Source organism: Rhinatrema bivittatum, chromosome 7 (assembly GCF_901001135.1).
Source record: "Rhinatrema bivittatum chromosome 7, aRhiBiv1.1, whole genome shotgun sequence".
Taxonomy (NCBI): domain Eukaryota; kingdom Metazoa; phylum Chordata; class Amphibia; order Gymnophiona; family Rhinatrematidae; genus Rhinatrema; species Rhinatrema bivittatum.
Window position 1 is genome coordinate 84,731,415 of NC_042621.1, and position 15,100 is coordinate 84,746,514.

Here is a 15,100-nt window from a genome sequence, read left to right on the forward strand (position 1 = left end):
ATGCAGGGAATAGCAGTGGCTATTTCCTAACAGGCTGATACAGTACAGTGCACTCCGACGGAGCGCACTGTTAACCTGCCCTTGGACGCGCGTTTTCCCTTACCCCTTATTCAGTAAGGGGAGGAAAACGGCGTCCAACCTGCGGCAGCTAATAGCACCCTCAACATGCAAATGCATGTTGAGGGCCCTATTAGGTATGCGCGCGGGATACAGAAAGTAAAATGTGCAGCCAAGCCGCACATTTTACTTTCAGAAATTAGCGCCAACCCAAAGGTCGGCGCTAATTTCTTCCGGCACCGGGAAAGTGCACAGAAAAGCAGTAAAAACTGCTTTTCTGTGCACCCTCCGACTTAATATCATGGCGATATTAAGTCGGAGGTCCCGAAGAGTAAAAAAGTAAAAAAAAGTTTAAAATGGGCCGGCGGCTGTCGGGCCGAAAACTGGATGCTCAATTTTGCCAGCATCCGGTTTCCGAGCCCGTGGCTGTCAGCGGGCTCGAGAACCGACGCCGGCAAAATTGAGCGTCGGCTGTCAAACCCGCTGACAGCCGCCGCTCCGGGTCAAGAGGAGGCGCTAGGGACGCGCTAGTGTCCCTAGTGCCTACTTTGGCCCGTTTCTACCGCACCACCTAATTTAAATACAGAATCGCGCACCGGGAGAGCGGGCATTTGTCCGCTCTCCCGCGGACTTTACTGAATTGGCCCGTAAATCAGGGAATAGCCACTGCTATTCCCTTGGAGGGCCATTTTGATTTGACCAGACCTTTTGAGCCCCTAAATGTCTTGGAATCTTACCTGATTGGTGCTCACGATATGCAAAAAGCATTACAATACTCTACTGGGGTATAATAGTGGCAGGGTTGGGAAGGTGACCTCACAGTTAATTATTGAAGCATGGAACTTAGATTTGAGTACTAATCTGGATGCTTAAGCCTGCAATAATATATGGATCTTTGCTTTTCATCTTTCTATATGCAGTAGAAGAACAGAAGTGATGGTCAAGCTTTACATAGAACCTATAGAACCGCCTGTCTTTTTTTTTTTTTAATATTGAGAATTAAACTAATACTTGCTTGATCCTAAAGCAGAGAAAGGAGGAAGAAAAAAAAATTCTGCAAACCAAAACTGCTACAAAAGAGGGAACCACAGGTTCTGCTATCTGCATCTGCTGGTGACAGAGAAATACTGAAGAGACACAGGGGGAGCACTGTCCTGATATAAGACATGTTTAAACAAGCCTTTCCCGAACCTAACTGAATCACCGCAACAACCATTGAAAGACTTGACAACACTCTGTAAATAATTGCTCTTCCTACTGTTAAGTTACTCTAGCTTTGTCTTACTCTTACCCCCGTTATAACTCCCTTGTTTCATTGTAACTTCTTTACTTCTTCCACTTGTTAATGGTTCAAGTTTACCACACCCCCTGTTATTTGTAAACCAGAATGATGTGATTGTATCTCGAATGCTGGTATAGAAAAGCTATAAATAAATAAATACATACATACATACATACATACATACATACATAGGATACCCTTTGAGTTTTTCTCTGGCTCCATCTGCTGGACAGGAGGCTCAACCCACTGTCTGGACTGATCCGGGTACGTACAGGGAATATGCAGGAATTTTCCCAGATTCTAGTGCCCTCTCTATTGGATGGTTTGTGGGGAGACTGGAACATACCTGCAAATGTGATGGGATTGTCCAGATGTGCGGCAGTTTTGGTCAGGGGCAACATAGGAAATTGCTGATATTCTTGATCTCCCTGTACCTGTTAAACCAAAATTGGATCTTTTGGGCCACTGGGAGGGTTCAGGGATACCCGGTTAAGCACAGACCCTTACAGGTCGATACAGCAAGGCCGCGTTAGAAAGAGTGCGGCAGTGCCAGGCGCACCCTCGTTCCCCGCATGCACAGTCCTGCTCACATACCGCTCGATACTCTATTCAAATTGCTTGCAAATGCAAGCCGCGTCTGCCAAGCGTTAGGCAAAGGGTTAGGCCCGCGCAACCCATTTTACTGTATAGGCGCTTAATACAGTGCCTATACAGTATCCTGGGTGCGCTGGTACCTGTCATTTCAAATGTCATTTCAACTGACATTTGAAATGACAGGTACCAGGAAGTGGATGGTTCCCCCCTCCCAGGAGCCAGCGGGCGCGCGTTTATCCAGGCGGCGGCAGTGGGAGCTGGCGGGCGCGCGTTCATCCGGCGGGCTGTCATCGAGGCGGGAGCAGGCGGGCGGGTGATTGTCAGCCCTCTCCCCTCCTCCCAAAGCAAGGCGTGAAAGCAGCCTTGCTCCGGGAGGAGGAGAGACAGGACTGGCAATGTAAAGCGACGAAGCGACTTACTTTTTGCAACCCCTCCGGACATCGGACGACCTCTCCTGCCTCCAGCTGCTCGCGAAGATGGACGCCTGCATGGCCGCTGAAGACGTGACGTCACGACGTTTGGCATCACGGCATGTGATGTCACGTCTTCAGCGGCCGTGCAGGCGTCCATCTTCGCGAGCAGCTGGAGGCAGGAGAGGTCGTCCGATGTCCGGAGGGGCTGCAAAAAGTAAGTCGCTTCGCCGCTTCGTCGCTTTACACTGCCAGTCCCTTCTTCCCTCCTCCCGGAGCAAGGCTGCTTTTCGCACCCTGCTTCGGGAGGAGGGGAGAGGGGACTGGCACGGGGGAAGCCACGATGTCCGGAGGGGAGCTGCAAAAGTAAGTCGCCGAACGTAGGATTGCCCGTCCTCTCCCCTCTCTCTCTTGCAACTTTTTTTTTCGCTTTTTTTTTGCTTCGGGAGGAGGGGAGAGGACTGGGGCTGCCCCGGAGACCAGCATCCATGGACGCGGCCAGGGCAGGTGAGCGGGGGCTGGGGGAAAGTTTGCCGCCTACCCTTACCCCTGCCTCTAACGCGGGGTAAGGGTAGGCGGTAAGTTAGCAAGTTAAACACGCGGCAAAACGGAAGGGTAAAATAGCGATAGTCGGGGCGCGGGTTAATGGATGCTAGGGAATAGCTAATTCGCTCGTTTACATGCAATATACATGCCGCATGCAGAAGGGGTTGCCTGGGGATTTTAGAACGCGGTAGGAGTAGGTTAAAGGGGATAGTGTATCGCAGGAAGGGCTAACGCGGCCAGAAAGTGAGTAGAACGCGAGTTAGGAGCGGGCTAAACGCGGCCGCACTTTACAGTATTGAGCTGTTAGTTGGGCAATTCCTTCTAGTGGCACGCTTTACTATAACCACCTTTTGGAAATTTGAGCCTTGCTTGGACTATTGGCGTGCTCAAATTTGGCAAATCTCAGATATTGAGAGAATACGATACGATCTCAAAGGGGAATCCTTCCTTTAAGGACAGGGTATGGAGCCTGTATCATCAACATTATCCAACTCTGTTAAAGGAGATGCCTCTTTTTTCAGAATCTTCCTTTTCTTTGTTGTAAGAGACCTAGTGATATACCGAGATGGCAGAAGCTAACCTAAACACTACATGTTATGTTTTAATAAATTAAGGTATTTACTGTTCTACTGTTAATTTTTTGCAGTGGAAGATTGTATGCCATGAAAAATGATAAAATAAAGAGTTAAAAAAAAAAAAAGCATGAGTCCCAGTACAGATCCCTGGGACATTACACTATTTACCTTTCTCCATTGACAGAAAGCCCGTTTTTAAAAAGGCCTCCGGGGTAATCAGGGAAACTACAAACTAGCAAGTCTAATATCGGTGCTGGGGAAATTGGTAGAATCTATTCCAAAGAACAAAATTACTGGCCATTTGAATAGATGTAAATTAATCAAACAGAGCCTATATGGATTTAGCTAAAAGAAGTCTTGTCTTACAAATCTGTTACAATACAAACAAGGGTGAGTCAGTTGATATAGTGTTTCTGGATTTTCAGAAGGTGTTTGAGAAAGGACTCATCAGGAAACTGAAAAGTCATGGGAGGCAATGTCCTATTGTGGGTTGGTAAGTAGCTAAAACAGAGAGATCGATTACGATGGCCACTCTCCAGTCCTCAAATACCACAGTTGATGAGATTAATAGTAGGAAGTTTGCAATTTCATTTTTTAGTTTTTTTCAGTATTCTGGAGTGTATGCCATCCAGTCCCAGTAAATGTGACTGTTCAGTTTATCAATTTCCAGTAGTACATCCTCACAGCTCACCTTGATTTGCTTTAATTCCTCTCAACCATCATCCTCAAAAGATGTTTCCAGCATAAGTATCTCCCTGATACCCTCCCTCAATACAGACCAAAGCAAAGTATTTTTCTGTTATGGCCTGAGCATCCCTTTTACCACTCAGTCATCTAGTCATCAGCTGGACAGAAATCTGGTTGAAGACATCCATAAGATAGGTAAGAAAGGGGAAGTGGTGATCGTTGGTGACTTTAATATGCCAGATGTAGACTGGAAAATCCCATCTGCAGAATCTAAAAACAGTAGAGCAATAGTGGATGCCATGCAAGTATCTTTGTTCAAACAAATGGTATTGGAACCCACAAGAGAAGGAACTATTCTCGACTTAGTGCTCAATAATGGAGATATCGTCTCTGATGTCAAGGTGGGCGCCCACCTCAGCACCAGTGATCATCAAACGGTATGGTTTAATATCACTAAAAGAATATGGAAAAGAAGCACAAAGACCAGAGTTTTACAGTTCAAAAACACAGACTTTGAGGAAATGGGGAAGTACCTAGAGGAAGAACTAAATGGATGGGAAAATGAGAGAGATGTGGATCAGCAGTGGACCAATCTAAAAGAAGCAATCGCCAAGGCAACTGCTTTATATGTTAGAAATGTAAAGAAAAGCAAAAGAAAAATGAAACATATCTGGTTCTCAAAGGAGGTGGCTGACAAAATTAAAGCTAAAAGAACTGCATACAAGAAATACAAAAGATCCCAAAGGGAGGAGCACAAAGAATATCTGATTCAACTGAGGGAGACTAAGAAATTAATCAAGTTGGCAAAAAGTCAAGCGGAAGAGAGGATTGCCAAGGAGATAAAATATGGTGACAAAACATTTTTCAGATACATCAGCGAAAAGAGAAAAGTCCAAAGTGGTATAGTGAAATTGAAAGGTGGAAATGATCAATGTGTGGAGAGAGACAAAGAAATGGCAGAAATATTAAATGAATACTTCAGCTCTGTGTTCACTAAAGAAGACCCTGGAGAAGTACCATCTCTACACAACAAGAAATTGGAGGGAAGCGGAACAGAGGAAAATCCATTTACAGTAGATAATGTATAGGAAGAGCTAAAGAATCTGAAAGTGGACAAAGTCATGGGGCCTGATGGGATTCATCCAAGGATACTGAGGGAGCTCAGAGATGTGCTGGCGGGACCGCTGTGCGACCTATTCAATAGATCCCTAGAAACGGGAGTGGTGCCGAGTGATTGGAGAAGAGCGGTGGTGGTCCTGCTTCACAAGAGTGGGAACAGAGAGGAGGCTGGTAACTACAGACCGGTTAGCCTCACTTCGGTGGTGGGAAAAGTAATGGAGTCACTGTTGAAAGAGAGAATAGTGAACTATCTACACTCGGGAGAATTGATGGACCAGAGGCAGCATGGATTCACCAGAGGAAGATCCTGTCAGACAAATCTGATTGACTTTTTTGACTGGGTAACCAAGGAATTGGATCAAGGAAGAGCACTCGATATCATATACTTGGATTTCAGCAAAGCTTTTGATACGGTTCCGCACAGGAGACTGGTGAATAAAACGAGAAGCTTAGGAGTGAGTGCCGAGGTGGTGACCTGGATTGCAAATTGGTTGACGGACAGAAGACAATGTGTGATGGTAAATGGAACCTTCTCTGAAGAGAGAGCGGTTTTAAGTGGTGTACCGCAAGGATCGGTGTTGGGACCGGTCCTGTTCAATATCTTTGTGAGCGACATTGCGGACGTGATAGAAGGTAAGGTTTGTCTTTTTGCGGATGACACTAAGATCTGCAACAGAGTGGACACGCCGGAAGGAGTGGAGAGAATGAGACGAGATCTAAGGAAACTGGAAGAGTGGTCGAAGATATGGCAGCTGAGATTCAATGCCAAGAAGTGCAAAGTCATGCATATGGGGAGTGGAAATCCGAATGAACTGTATTCGATGGGGGGGGAAAGGCTGATGTGCACGGAGCAGGAGAGGGACCTTGGGGTGATAGTGTCTAATGATCTGAAGTCGGCGAAACAATGTGACAAGGCGATAGCTAAAGCCAGAAGAATGCTGGGCTGCATAGAGAGAGGAATATCGAGTAAGAAAAGGGAAGTGATTATTCCCTTGTACAGGTCCTTGGTGAGGCCTCACCTGGAGTACTGTGTTCAGTTCTGGAGACCGTATCTTCAAAAAGACAAAGACAAGATGGAGGCGGTACAGAGAAGGGCGACCAGGAAGGTGGAGGATCTTCATCGGATGACGTACGAGGAGAGATTGAAGAATCTAAATATGTACACCCTGGAGGAAAGGAGGAGCAGAGGTGATATGATACAGACTTTCAGATACTTGAAAGGTGTTAATGATCCAAAGACAACGACAAACCTTTTCCGTAGGAAAAAATCAGCAGAACCAGGGGTCACGATTTGAAGCTCCAGGGAGGAAGATTCAGAACCAATGTCAGGAAGTATTTCTTCACGGAGAGGGTGGTGGATGCCTGGAATGCCCTTCCGGAGGATGTGGTGAAGACCAGAACTGTGAAGGACTTCAAAGGGGCGTGGGATAAACACTGTGGATCCATAAAGTCAAGAGGCCGCCAATGAAGAGTGGGTGACTCGCCAGAATGATGGCTACTGCCTGGAGACAATACCCTTATTAAATAAACATACACATGCTTACTGTGACTCCAACATCGCTCTAAGCTTCAACAGCAAGAGGAAATGTGGAAAAAAGGATTCACACTCACAAAGAGGGGAGTAGCTGGCTTGTTACGGCGGTTACTACCCCAAATCAAATAAGCCTGATACTTCACTTTCAATGCATATACAGCATAGTTCTCTGCTTCAACGGCAGGGGAGAAGAAAAACTGATACTTCACACATCCAGCAGAGCTCTCTGCTTCAACGGCAGGGGAGAAGAAAAACAACCAATAAGGGCTGTATAACATAGTCTGGGTAAAACAAATAAGCATGGGTGTAGCTTGCTTATTGGCAGGGGAGAAGAAAAACAACCGATAAGGGCTGTATAACATAGTCTGGGTAAAACAAATAAGCATGGGTGTAGCTTGCTTATTGCGGCGGCTACTACCCCTAACTAATCAAGCTAGATATTTCACTTGGATGCAGCTCCATCACTGCTCTCTACATTAAAGTTGGGGGTGGAAGGGAAATAGAACCAAGAGCTAAGAGAAACAGATAAGTATGCGAGAAAAAAAATGTGTGAAGCTTGCTGGGCAGACTGGATGGGCCATTTGGTCTTCTTCTGCCGTCATTTCTATGTTTCTGTGTTTCTAGTGGTCCAACTAACTCCCTCACAGGCTTCTTGCTTTAAATATACTCGCACAAGTATTTATTTTGAGTTTGTGACTCTCTGGCAAGCTTGCCTTATTAATGCTTTACATCTAACTTACCAGTGCTTATACTATCTTCTTCATTTGGAACCACCTTCCAATTTTTTTGAAAAAATGGATTCAATTTTTAAAGCATGCTGACAGTTTGGTCTTTTTTTTTTCTGCCTTTGGTGATACATTTATTTATTTATTTGCTTTTATATACCAAAGTTCGTAGCAAACATCACATCAGTTTACAATGTAATAAAATATAAAACACAATTAAAAAGTGTACAATAAATTACATGGTTAATTAACAGAAACGTTAAGCTAAAATATACAAAAAAAATTCTATTTTAAAAAACATCTTAAGAAGGTAAGTACTAAAATCGATAAAATACAACTATAAAAGAAAAGACATCAGATATACCAAATGTGCTCTAATTTCTGAGGATGAGTATGGCTAAGGGTAGTGTTAAAGTAGCCATCGTTGGATTAAGCATAGGCTTGCTGGAACAGCCAGGTCTTTATTTTCTTCTTGAAGATTCTGGGGTTTGCTTCTAGTCTTAGGTCTTGTGGTAACAGAAAAATACATGGAATACATCTAAGTCTGGAGTTCCAAGATGGTGTTTTTAAGCAACATCTACGCTGCATGTAAACTCTGCAACCCCTCTTTTTAGTTTTTTTCTATGTCTTCATTTTATCAAAAAGTCTCCCTTTTAAAAGTTATATACTACTGCTGTGGTTTTCCTTAATGTCTTCCCTCTGATAATTATGTTAAAAAAAAAAAAAGAAACAAAACACAATATGCCTGGAAAAAGAATTTCATGTCAGTAACAGGTCTGTGTGTCCAGTACCATGGACTCGGGCTCCGTCTAGCTGCAGTACTTGACATTTGGGTACTACATCTTGGTACATAAGGGGGAGAATCTCACATACGAAGTCCAACTATGTACAAAATGGCAACAAGAAAGCATAAGAAAATAAAGAGACTCCACCTATTATAAGTCACCTTAATTTATGGGGCAATTATGATTCTTAAAGTACATATTAAAGGGGACATTCATATATGAACAAACTGGTACATTGATTTGCATTAAGTTGGTTCACTGCTATAATCATCACACTTTTTTAAATATCTGTTAAATTGCCAATAAAATATTGCAACAAACAGCAGAGCATGTGTCAGTAAAATATAAGTTAACTTGTCATTAAAGTTCTGGAAGACTGTCAGATAACCCTACGTTGAGGGATCTTTTCGTTTCAATTTGCACAGCTGTACTGCTGCAGCAGGGGGGAAGTCACTACCAGGAACGGGTCAAATGAAGCAAAGCGATACACACCATGCCCTTGGCAGGGGTATTAACTCACCTCAGCTATGTTCCGGGGCAATTACAGGCCGTGCCCGTGGCTCAGCAAAGGGGCGGTACCACCCCCTGTCGTGCCCCGGGAAAAGCGCTCCCCCCCGGCCTTTCCTTACACAAGGGAGCAGACGTCAGGGGCTCTTACCTGCAGGATGGCGCCGCCCGGAGCTCCAGGGCCTCCGCACGGCCTCGCCCCAAGCCCCCAGCCGCAGAGCCGGAGCCAGGGCCGGCAGAGCGGCAGCCTGCGGCCCAAAACCGGCAGCGACATGCGGCAGCCGGCGCTCCCAGCCCTCGCCGTAGAGGAACAGGGGAGTCTGCGCGAAAGGCGGAGCACGGGGAAAGGGGGCGGAGGCGAGGCCGCGGCACAGGGCCGGGGCCTGGCAGACGGGAGGGAGAGCGCAGCCGGCGCTCGGGGCCTGGGCTCCTGCCTCCCTAGCGCAGGGAGAAGCTGGGAGCTCTGCTGAAGCCTAACGCAGTTTCCCGGCTCTGGCGCGTGGCCATTGTAGGCTTATGCTGTTTGGGAGCGGTTCCAGCATGGCCGGGGCCCAGAACCAGGGTTCAAAGCCTCGCGTCTCCTGCTGATGCTCCCCCTCGTGACCTTGGCTAAGTCACTTCCTTCTCTAGTGTACCCTCAGGGGCAGGGAACTGACCGCGTACGGGACTTTGAAGGCATGGCCTGGTGGGTTAGTAATCAGCTCCAACATGGGAATGAATGGGCCTCCGCAGAGCAGGCAACTTTTGAAAATAACTGGGGTGCTGAAGCCGACGCAAAGTACGGGGTCCCAGTTAAAAAAAAAAGTGAGACTAACCAGCCTGTATTTAAATGTTTAGGTAATGCGGACGTGGGGTAGACTAGTGCCCAAAACAAAAGTTAAGGAGCAGTGAACTCGTCGCCACAACCCCAACTCGTTCCCACCTTCCTCAGGGTGAAGTTACTTTTCTGCCTGTCTATGGGATATAGTTGAAAATACGGCTTTTTAGTTTCTTTGTCAACACATTTACAAACACTAAAAATTTGAATAGCAGTGGGTGTAATATAATAGCAAAAACTGGCAATAATGGTATTTTTAAAGTAGGAGTAGCCATTTGGGTTCGAGCAGCCAGAGCCCCCGTTTCCTGCTGCAGATTTTTCAAGGTTCCTTGACAAAGAGTTAAATTCTATGGCAAATATGCATAATTTTACATATAGGTGCAATTTAAATAATGTAACTGTTTTTTAGGTTATAAAAATAAATCCCTCAGAGGCAAGCCTCGGTCCGGTAGCTGGCTCCCGGCGTGGACTTAGCCTCAGGGTGGCTGAGAGGCAGCGGGTGTAGAATCGAGCGCGGTGGTGAAGGTAATTCCCTCTCCCCCCGCAGCCGGAGACCGCCCGGCACGAGACCAGGAAACGCCGAGACCAGGTAAGGTAGAAACCTCTCTTGTCTCCGGTCTCCGAGGCTCGAATAGCCGCACAGATCGTCCCTTCTGGCATCTGTTAAATCGGGTTGAGCAGCCCCGTCTGGGCTAGACCCAGATCCGGTGCGAGGGTCCACACACGTGGATACCCTCCGGGGGGTTCACTATCTTGTCCGCGTGGTCGTCTGCGGCATTTCCCCCCCTTGACCGCCGTATTGCCCTCTCAATTGAGGCGTGCACATAGCGGCGCATACATCTGTGCCGTGCGCACAGCGACACGCATAACTGTGCTGGGCGCATAGCGGCCCGCTTAGACGGCCTGAGCGCAGAAATATTGCCGTGCGCACAGCGGCGCGCACAAGTAGCTTGCGCGCACATCTTTGGCGCACCCGGAACGTACAACTAAGCCTCCTGGCGCGCACACCTACCCGTACAGACGAGTTTTGAAGCTCCCCAAGAGCACAAACCATGGCACCGCCTGCCAAGAAGGTCAAGGGACAACCTCTCTGCCCAGCCTGCCACCTGAGAGCTGCGCAACCTGAAGTGGCCTCCTCCCTATGCCAGCAGTGCGAAGAGGCTCGGGGAACCAAAGCAGGGTCCCTCACAGCCAGTAGAGGGATCTGGATCCACTAATGATAGTACCCCGGACCTCTGTATTTCCAACTCGGCACCTACACAAGAAGGCACCTCTGGGGCCTCCAATATAGCGCCACCTGGAATCAACATGGACCCAGTGGCTTTTTCCTGGGTGGAATTCTTCAAAGGGCTGCAGACCTTTCTCCAAGCGCACTCAGTACCAGCTGCAACTCTGTCCCAGTCGCCACCAGAAGCGCAAGACCTTCCAAGCACCTCTCAGGCCCCTTCGAGACGTGCCCTTCCTAAGCAAGAGCCTCCCTACCGAGGATACAGACACCTTGGAGGACGAGGCTGACTCCAATGAGAAAGGAGAAATCCCTCCAGGGATGAAACCATACCAAACTATGCTGCGATTCTTCTCCAAAGATGAGTTACCAGCTCTCGTGTCCCAGACCCTGAAGACACTGGACATTCCAGGCAAGGACACCACAGCGGAACCAAAGATAAACCCTATCTTGGTCTCCCTCCATCAGGCCTCATGCTATTTTTCCAATGTTGCAAGGGGTACAGCAACTGATTGACCTGGAATGGAATGCCCCAGAGGCCAGCTTCAAAGGAGGACGGGCCCTAGAAGCCCTAAATCCCTTGGAACCCACGGCTAAGGAACTCCTGCAGTTCCTAAAGATGGACGCCATGATCTGTGCAACTTCCAAGCGCATGACCATTCCCGTCAAAGGAGGAGCGGCACTAAAGGATGCCCAGGACAGAACTGGAATCCATCCTTAAACAGTCCTTTGACATAGCAGCAATGACTCTTCAGATCGCTTCCTGCTGCGCCCTGGTGGCACGTTCTTGCTTGCTCCTCTCCAGAGGCGCAACCACGCCTGTTGAGACGATGGAACCTGCAGTATCCTTCCTCACGGATGCAACCTCAGACCTAGTGCGCACCTCAGCCAGGAACATCGCCTCGGCAGTGGCAGCCAGAAGACATTTATGGCTCCGAAACTGGTCAGCCGATGCGACATCCAAAGCAAACCACACGAGGATGCCCTTTAAAGGATCTCTCTTGTTCGGAAGCTAATTGGAGAAGCTAGCCAACAAATGGGGCAAATTTCCAGTTCCTCGCCTACCGGAGGACAGGAACAAAAGAAACCAGCGCTCCTCCCCCCGAAGAACCAAGGGCAGAGGAGCTCAGCGCTTTAGACCGTACAAGAACACACACTACCAAGCACCTCGCCCCGCAGGAAGGGCTCAGTCCTTTCGGAACAGACACAAGAGGGGAGCAGGCTCAGGTACAGGCCCCGGCCGCACCCCACATTGAGAATCAACAGACCCATCCATAGGAAGAAGTCATAGGGGGCAGACTTACCCTCTTCTACTAAAGATGGGTCGAGATAATGTCGGACAAGTGGGTCCTAACCATCATTCAAGAGGGATACTATCTGGACTTCCACAGCATCCCCCAGACAAATTTGTGAGATCACCGTGCCACTCCTTCTCAAAAAGGACGGCAGTGGAAACCACACTGACAAAACTACTCAGCCTAAAGGCAATAACTCCGGTGCCAATGCACCAACAAAATACTGGTCACTATTCCATCTATTTTATTGTTCCCAAGAAGGAAGGAAGGTTCCGGCCCATCCTAGACCTCAAGACCGTCAATCGTTACCTGAGGGTACCACACTTCCGCATGGAAACCCTATGCTCAGTCATAAGGGCAGTACAGCCGGGAGAATTCCTGACCTCACTGGATCTATCCGAAGCCTATCTCCACATTCCAGTCCATCACGACCATCGGTGCTTCCTACGCTGTGCGATACTGGACCATCATTACCAGTTCCGGGCGCTACCCTTCAGACTAGCTACCATCCCTCGGACCTTCACCAAAATCATGGTGGTAGTGGCGGCAACACTGAGGAAAGAAGGAATCCTCGTACATCCTTACCTGGACGATTGGCTAATCAGGGCAAAATCTCCAGAGGAAAGTCACCAGGCGATCACCAGAGTCAAGAATCTGCTGCAGAATCTCGGGTGGGTTGTCAACACAGCCAAGAGCTGCCTGCAGCCCTCCCAATCGCTAGAGTACCTGGGAGTCCGGTTCAACACCAAGCAAGACAAGGTTGTCTATCTCCCTCCAAGGAGAAAGTAACTGATGGATCAGCTGCGAAAACTGTTGAACTATGCTTGCCCCAAGGTATGGGACTACCTCCTAGTCCTCGGTCTCATGACATCTACCCTGGAAGTCATTCCATGGGCAAGGGCCCACATGCACCCACTACAACGTTCCCTACTGTCACGATGGAACCTGACATCCTACAACTACTCCATTCACCTCCAGCTACCAGCAGAGGTTCGGACCTAGCTCCAATGGTGGCTACAGGAAGACCATCTGAGCAAGGGAGTAAAACTATCCCCACCGAACTGGATCTTGCTCATCACGGATGCGAGCCTGCGAGGGTTGGGAGCCCACTGTCAGGAACTGACGGCCCAGGGACAAGGAAGAGGTGGCATGGAACATAAACCGACTGGAAGCCCGAGCAGTCAGACTAGCCTGTCTATGATTCAGCCACAGACTCTGGGGTGAGTCTGTCAGAGTCATGTCGGACAACGCCACAACAGTTGCCTACATCAACCGCCAGGGAGGAACCAGAAGCCAACAGGTGTCCCTGGAGATAGACCCTCTCATAGCGTAGGTGGAAACAAACCTGCAAGGGATCTCAGCCTCCCACATCATGGGAAAAGACAACGTCTCTGCGGACTACCTGAGCAGAGAGAGAGCCTAGACCCAGGGGAATGGACGCTGTTGACCACAGCCTTCCAGTTGATAGTAAACCACTGGGGAAACCCAGCCATAGATCTACTGGCAACCCGGTCCAATGCCCAAGTTCCCAAGTTCTTCAGCTGCAGACGAGAACCGCAATCCCGGGGAATCAACGCCCTCGTCTAGACCTGGCCACAGGAAGACCTGCTGTACGCTTTTTCACCATGGCCACTACTGGGCAGGATCATCCACAAGATATAACACCACAGGGGTCTAGTACTTCTAGTGGCCCCGGACTGGCCAAGAAGGCCATGGTACGCAGACATGCGAAGACTTTTTGCGGAGAATCCTCTGTGCCTACCTCCACACAGGGACCTTCTCCAGCAAGGACCGATCCTCCACGAAGACTCGACTCGATTCTCTCTTACGGTCTGGATCTTGAGAGGATTTGCCTGAAGAAAAGCGGATACTTTAAGGCAGTGATTGACACCTTGCTTCGAGCACACAAGTTCTCCACATCACTAGCTTACATAACGAATATGGAGAGTATTCGAAGCCTGGTGTGAGGACCGCGAGATCCTTCCGCGGACAGTCAAAATTCCCATGATCCTGGAATTTCTGCAAGATGGCTTGAAGAAGGGGTTGTTTCTCAACTCCCTCAAGGTTCAGGTGGCTGCACTGGCCTGCTTCAGAGCCAAAGTGGACGGCATCAGTCTATCAACCCATCCAGATGTTTCCCGCTTTCTGAGAGGGGTCAAACAAATCCGACCACCATTAAAGTGGCTGGTGCCCTTATGGAATCTCAATCTAGTACTAGGCTTCCTAGTGGGAACTTCCTTCAGACCAACACCCGGCCTCTCACTACGGCTCCTGACCTTGAAGACTGCATTCCTAGTGGCAATATGTTCAGTCCGTCATATCTCCGAACTTCAAGCGCTATCCTGACGGGAACCGTTCCTCAGGTTCACACCGGGAACCATACAGCTACTCACTGTCCCCTCCTTTCTACCAAAAGTGGTTTCTCAATTTCATCTAAACCAAACCATCTCGCTGCCATCTCCAGATGAACATAAGGACTCTGAAGACTCACGCCTTCTTCGCCATCTAAACGTCGGCAGACTCCTAGTCCGGTACCTGGAAAGATCGGAATCTGTGCGAAAGACGGACCACCTATTCATCCTTCACAGTGGGAAGAAACAGGGGGAAGCTGCCTTGCAGGCAACCATAGCCTGCTGGATCAAAGAAGTAATCAAGGCGGCCTACGTAGAAGCAGGGAAGCCTCCACCTCTGCAAGTCAAGACCCATTCAACAAGGGCCCAGGCAGTGTCCCGGGTGGAAACCAAGATGCTGTCGCCCGCCGAGATCTGTCGGACGGCAACATGGTCCTCCATACACACCTTCTCCAGGTTCTACCACCTGGACATCCAGGCCCGGGAGCATACAACCTTTGCAAGGGCAGTACTAAGTGGGCCAAAGGCAGCCTCCCGCCCTGTTCGGGAGTAGCTTTTGTACATCCCATTGGTCCTGAGTCCATCTGGCTA

General features: G+C 48.5%; 1 protein-coding gene across 1 annotated transcript in view; it reads right to left on the minus strand.

The window, feature by feature from the left end:
• SPG7 (SPG7 matrix AAA peptidase subunit, paraplegin) overlaps nt 1–9,459 on the minus strand; it is a 128,201-nt gene extending 118,742 nt beyond the window's left edge. The window contains exon 1 of the mRNA XM_029608599.1: nt 8,973–9,459. Coding sequence (XP_029464459.1) covers nt 8,973–9,095 — 123 coding nt within the window. The 5' untranslated portion in view covers nt 9,096–9,459. The remainder of the gene's footprint in view (nt 1–8,972) is intronic.
• Nucleotides 9,460–15,100: the final 5,641 nt, after the last annotated feature.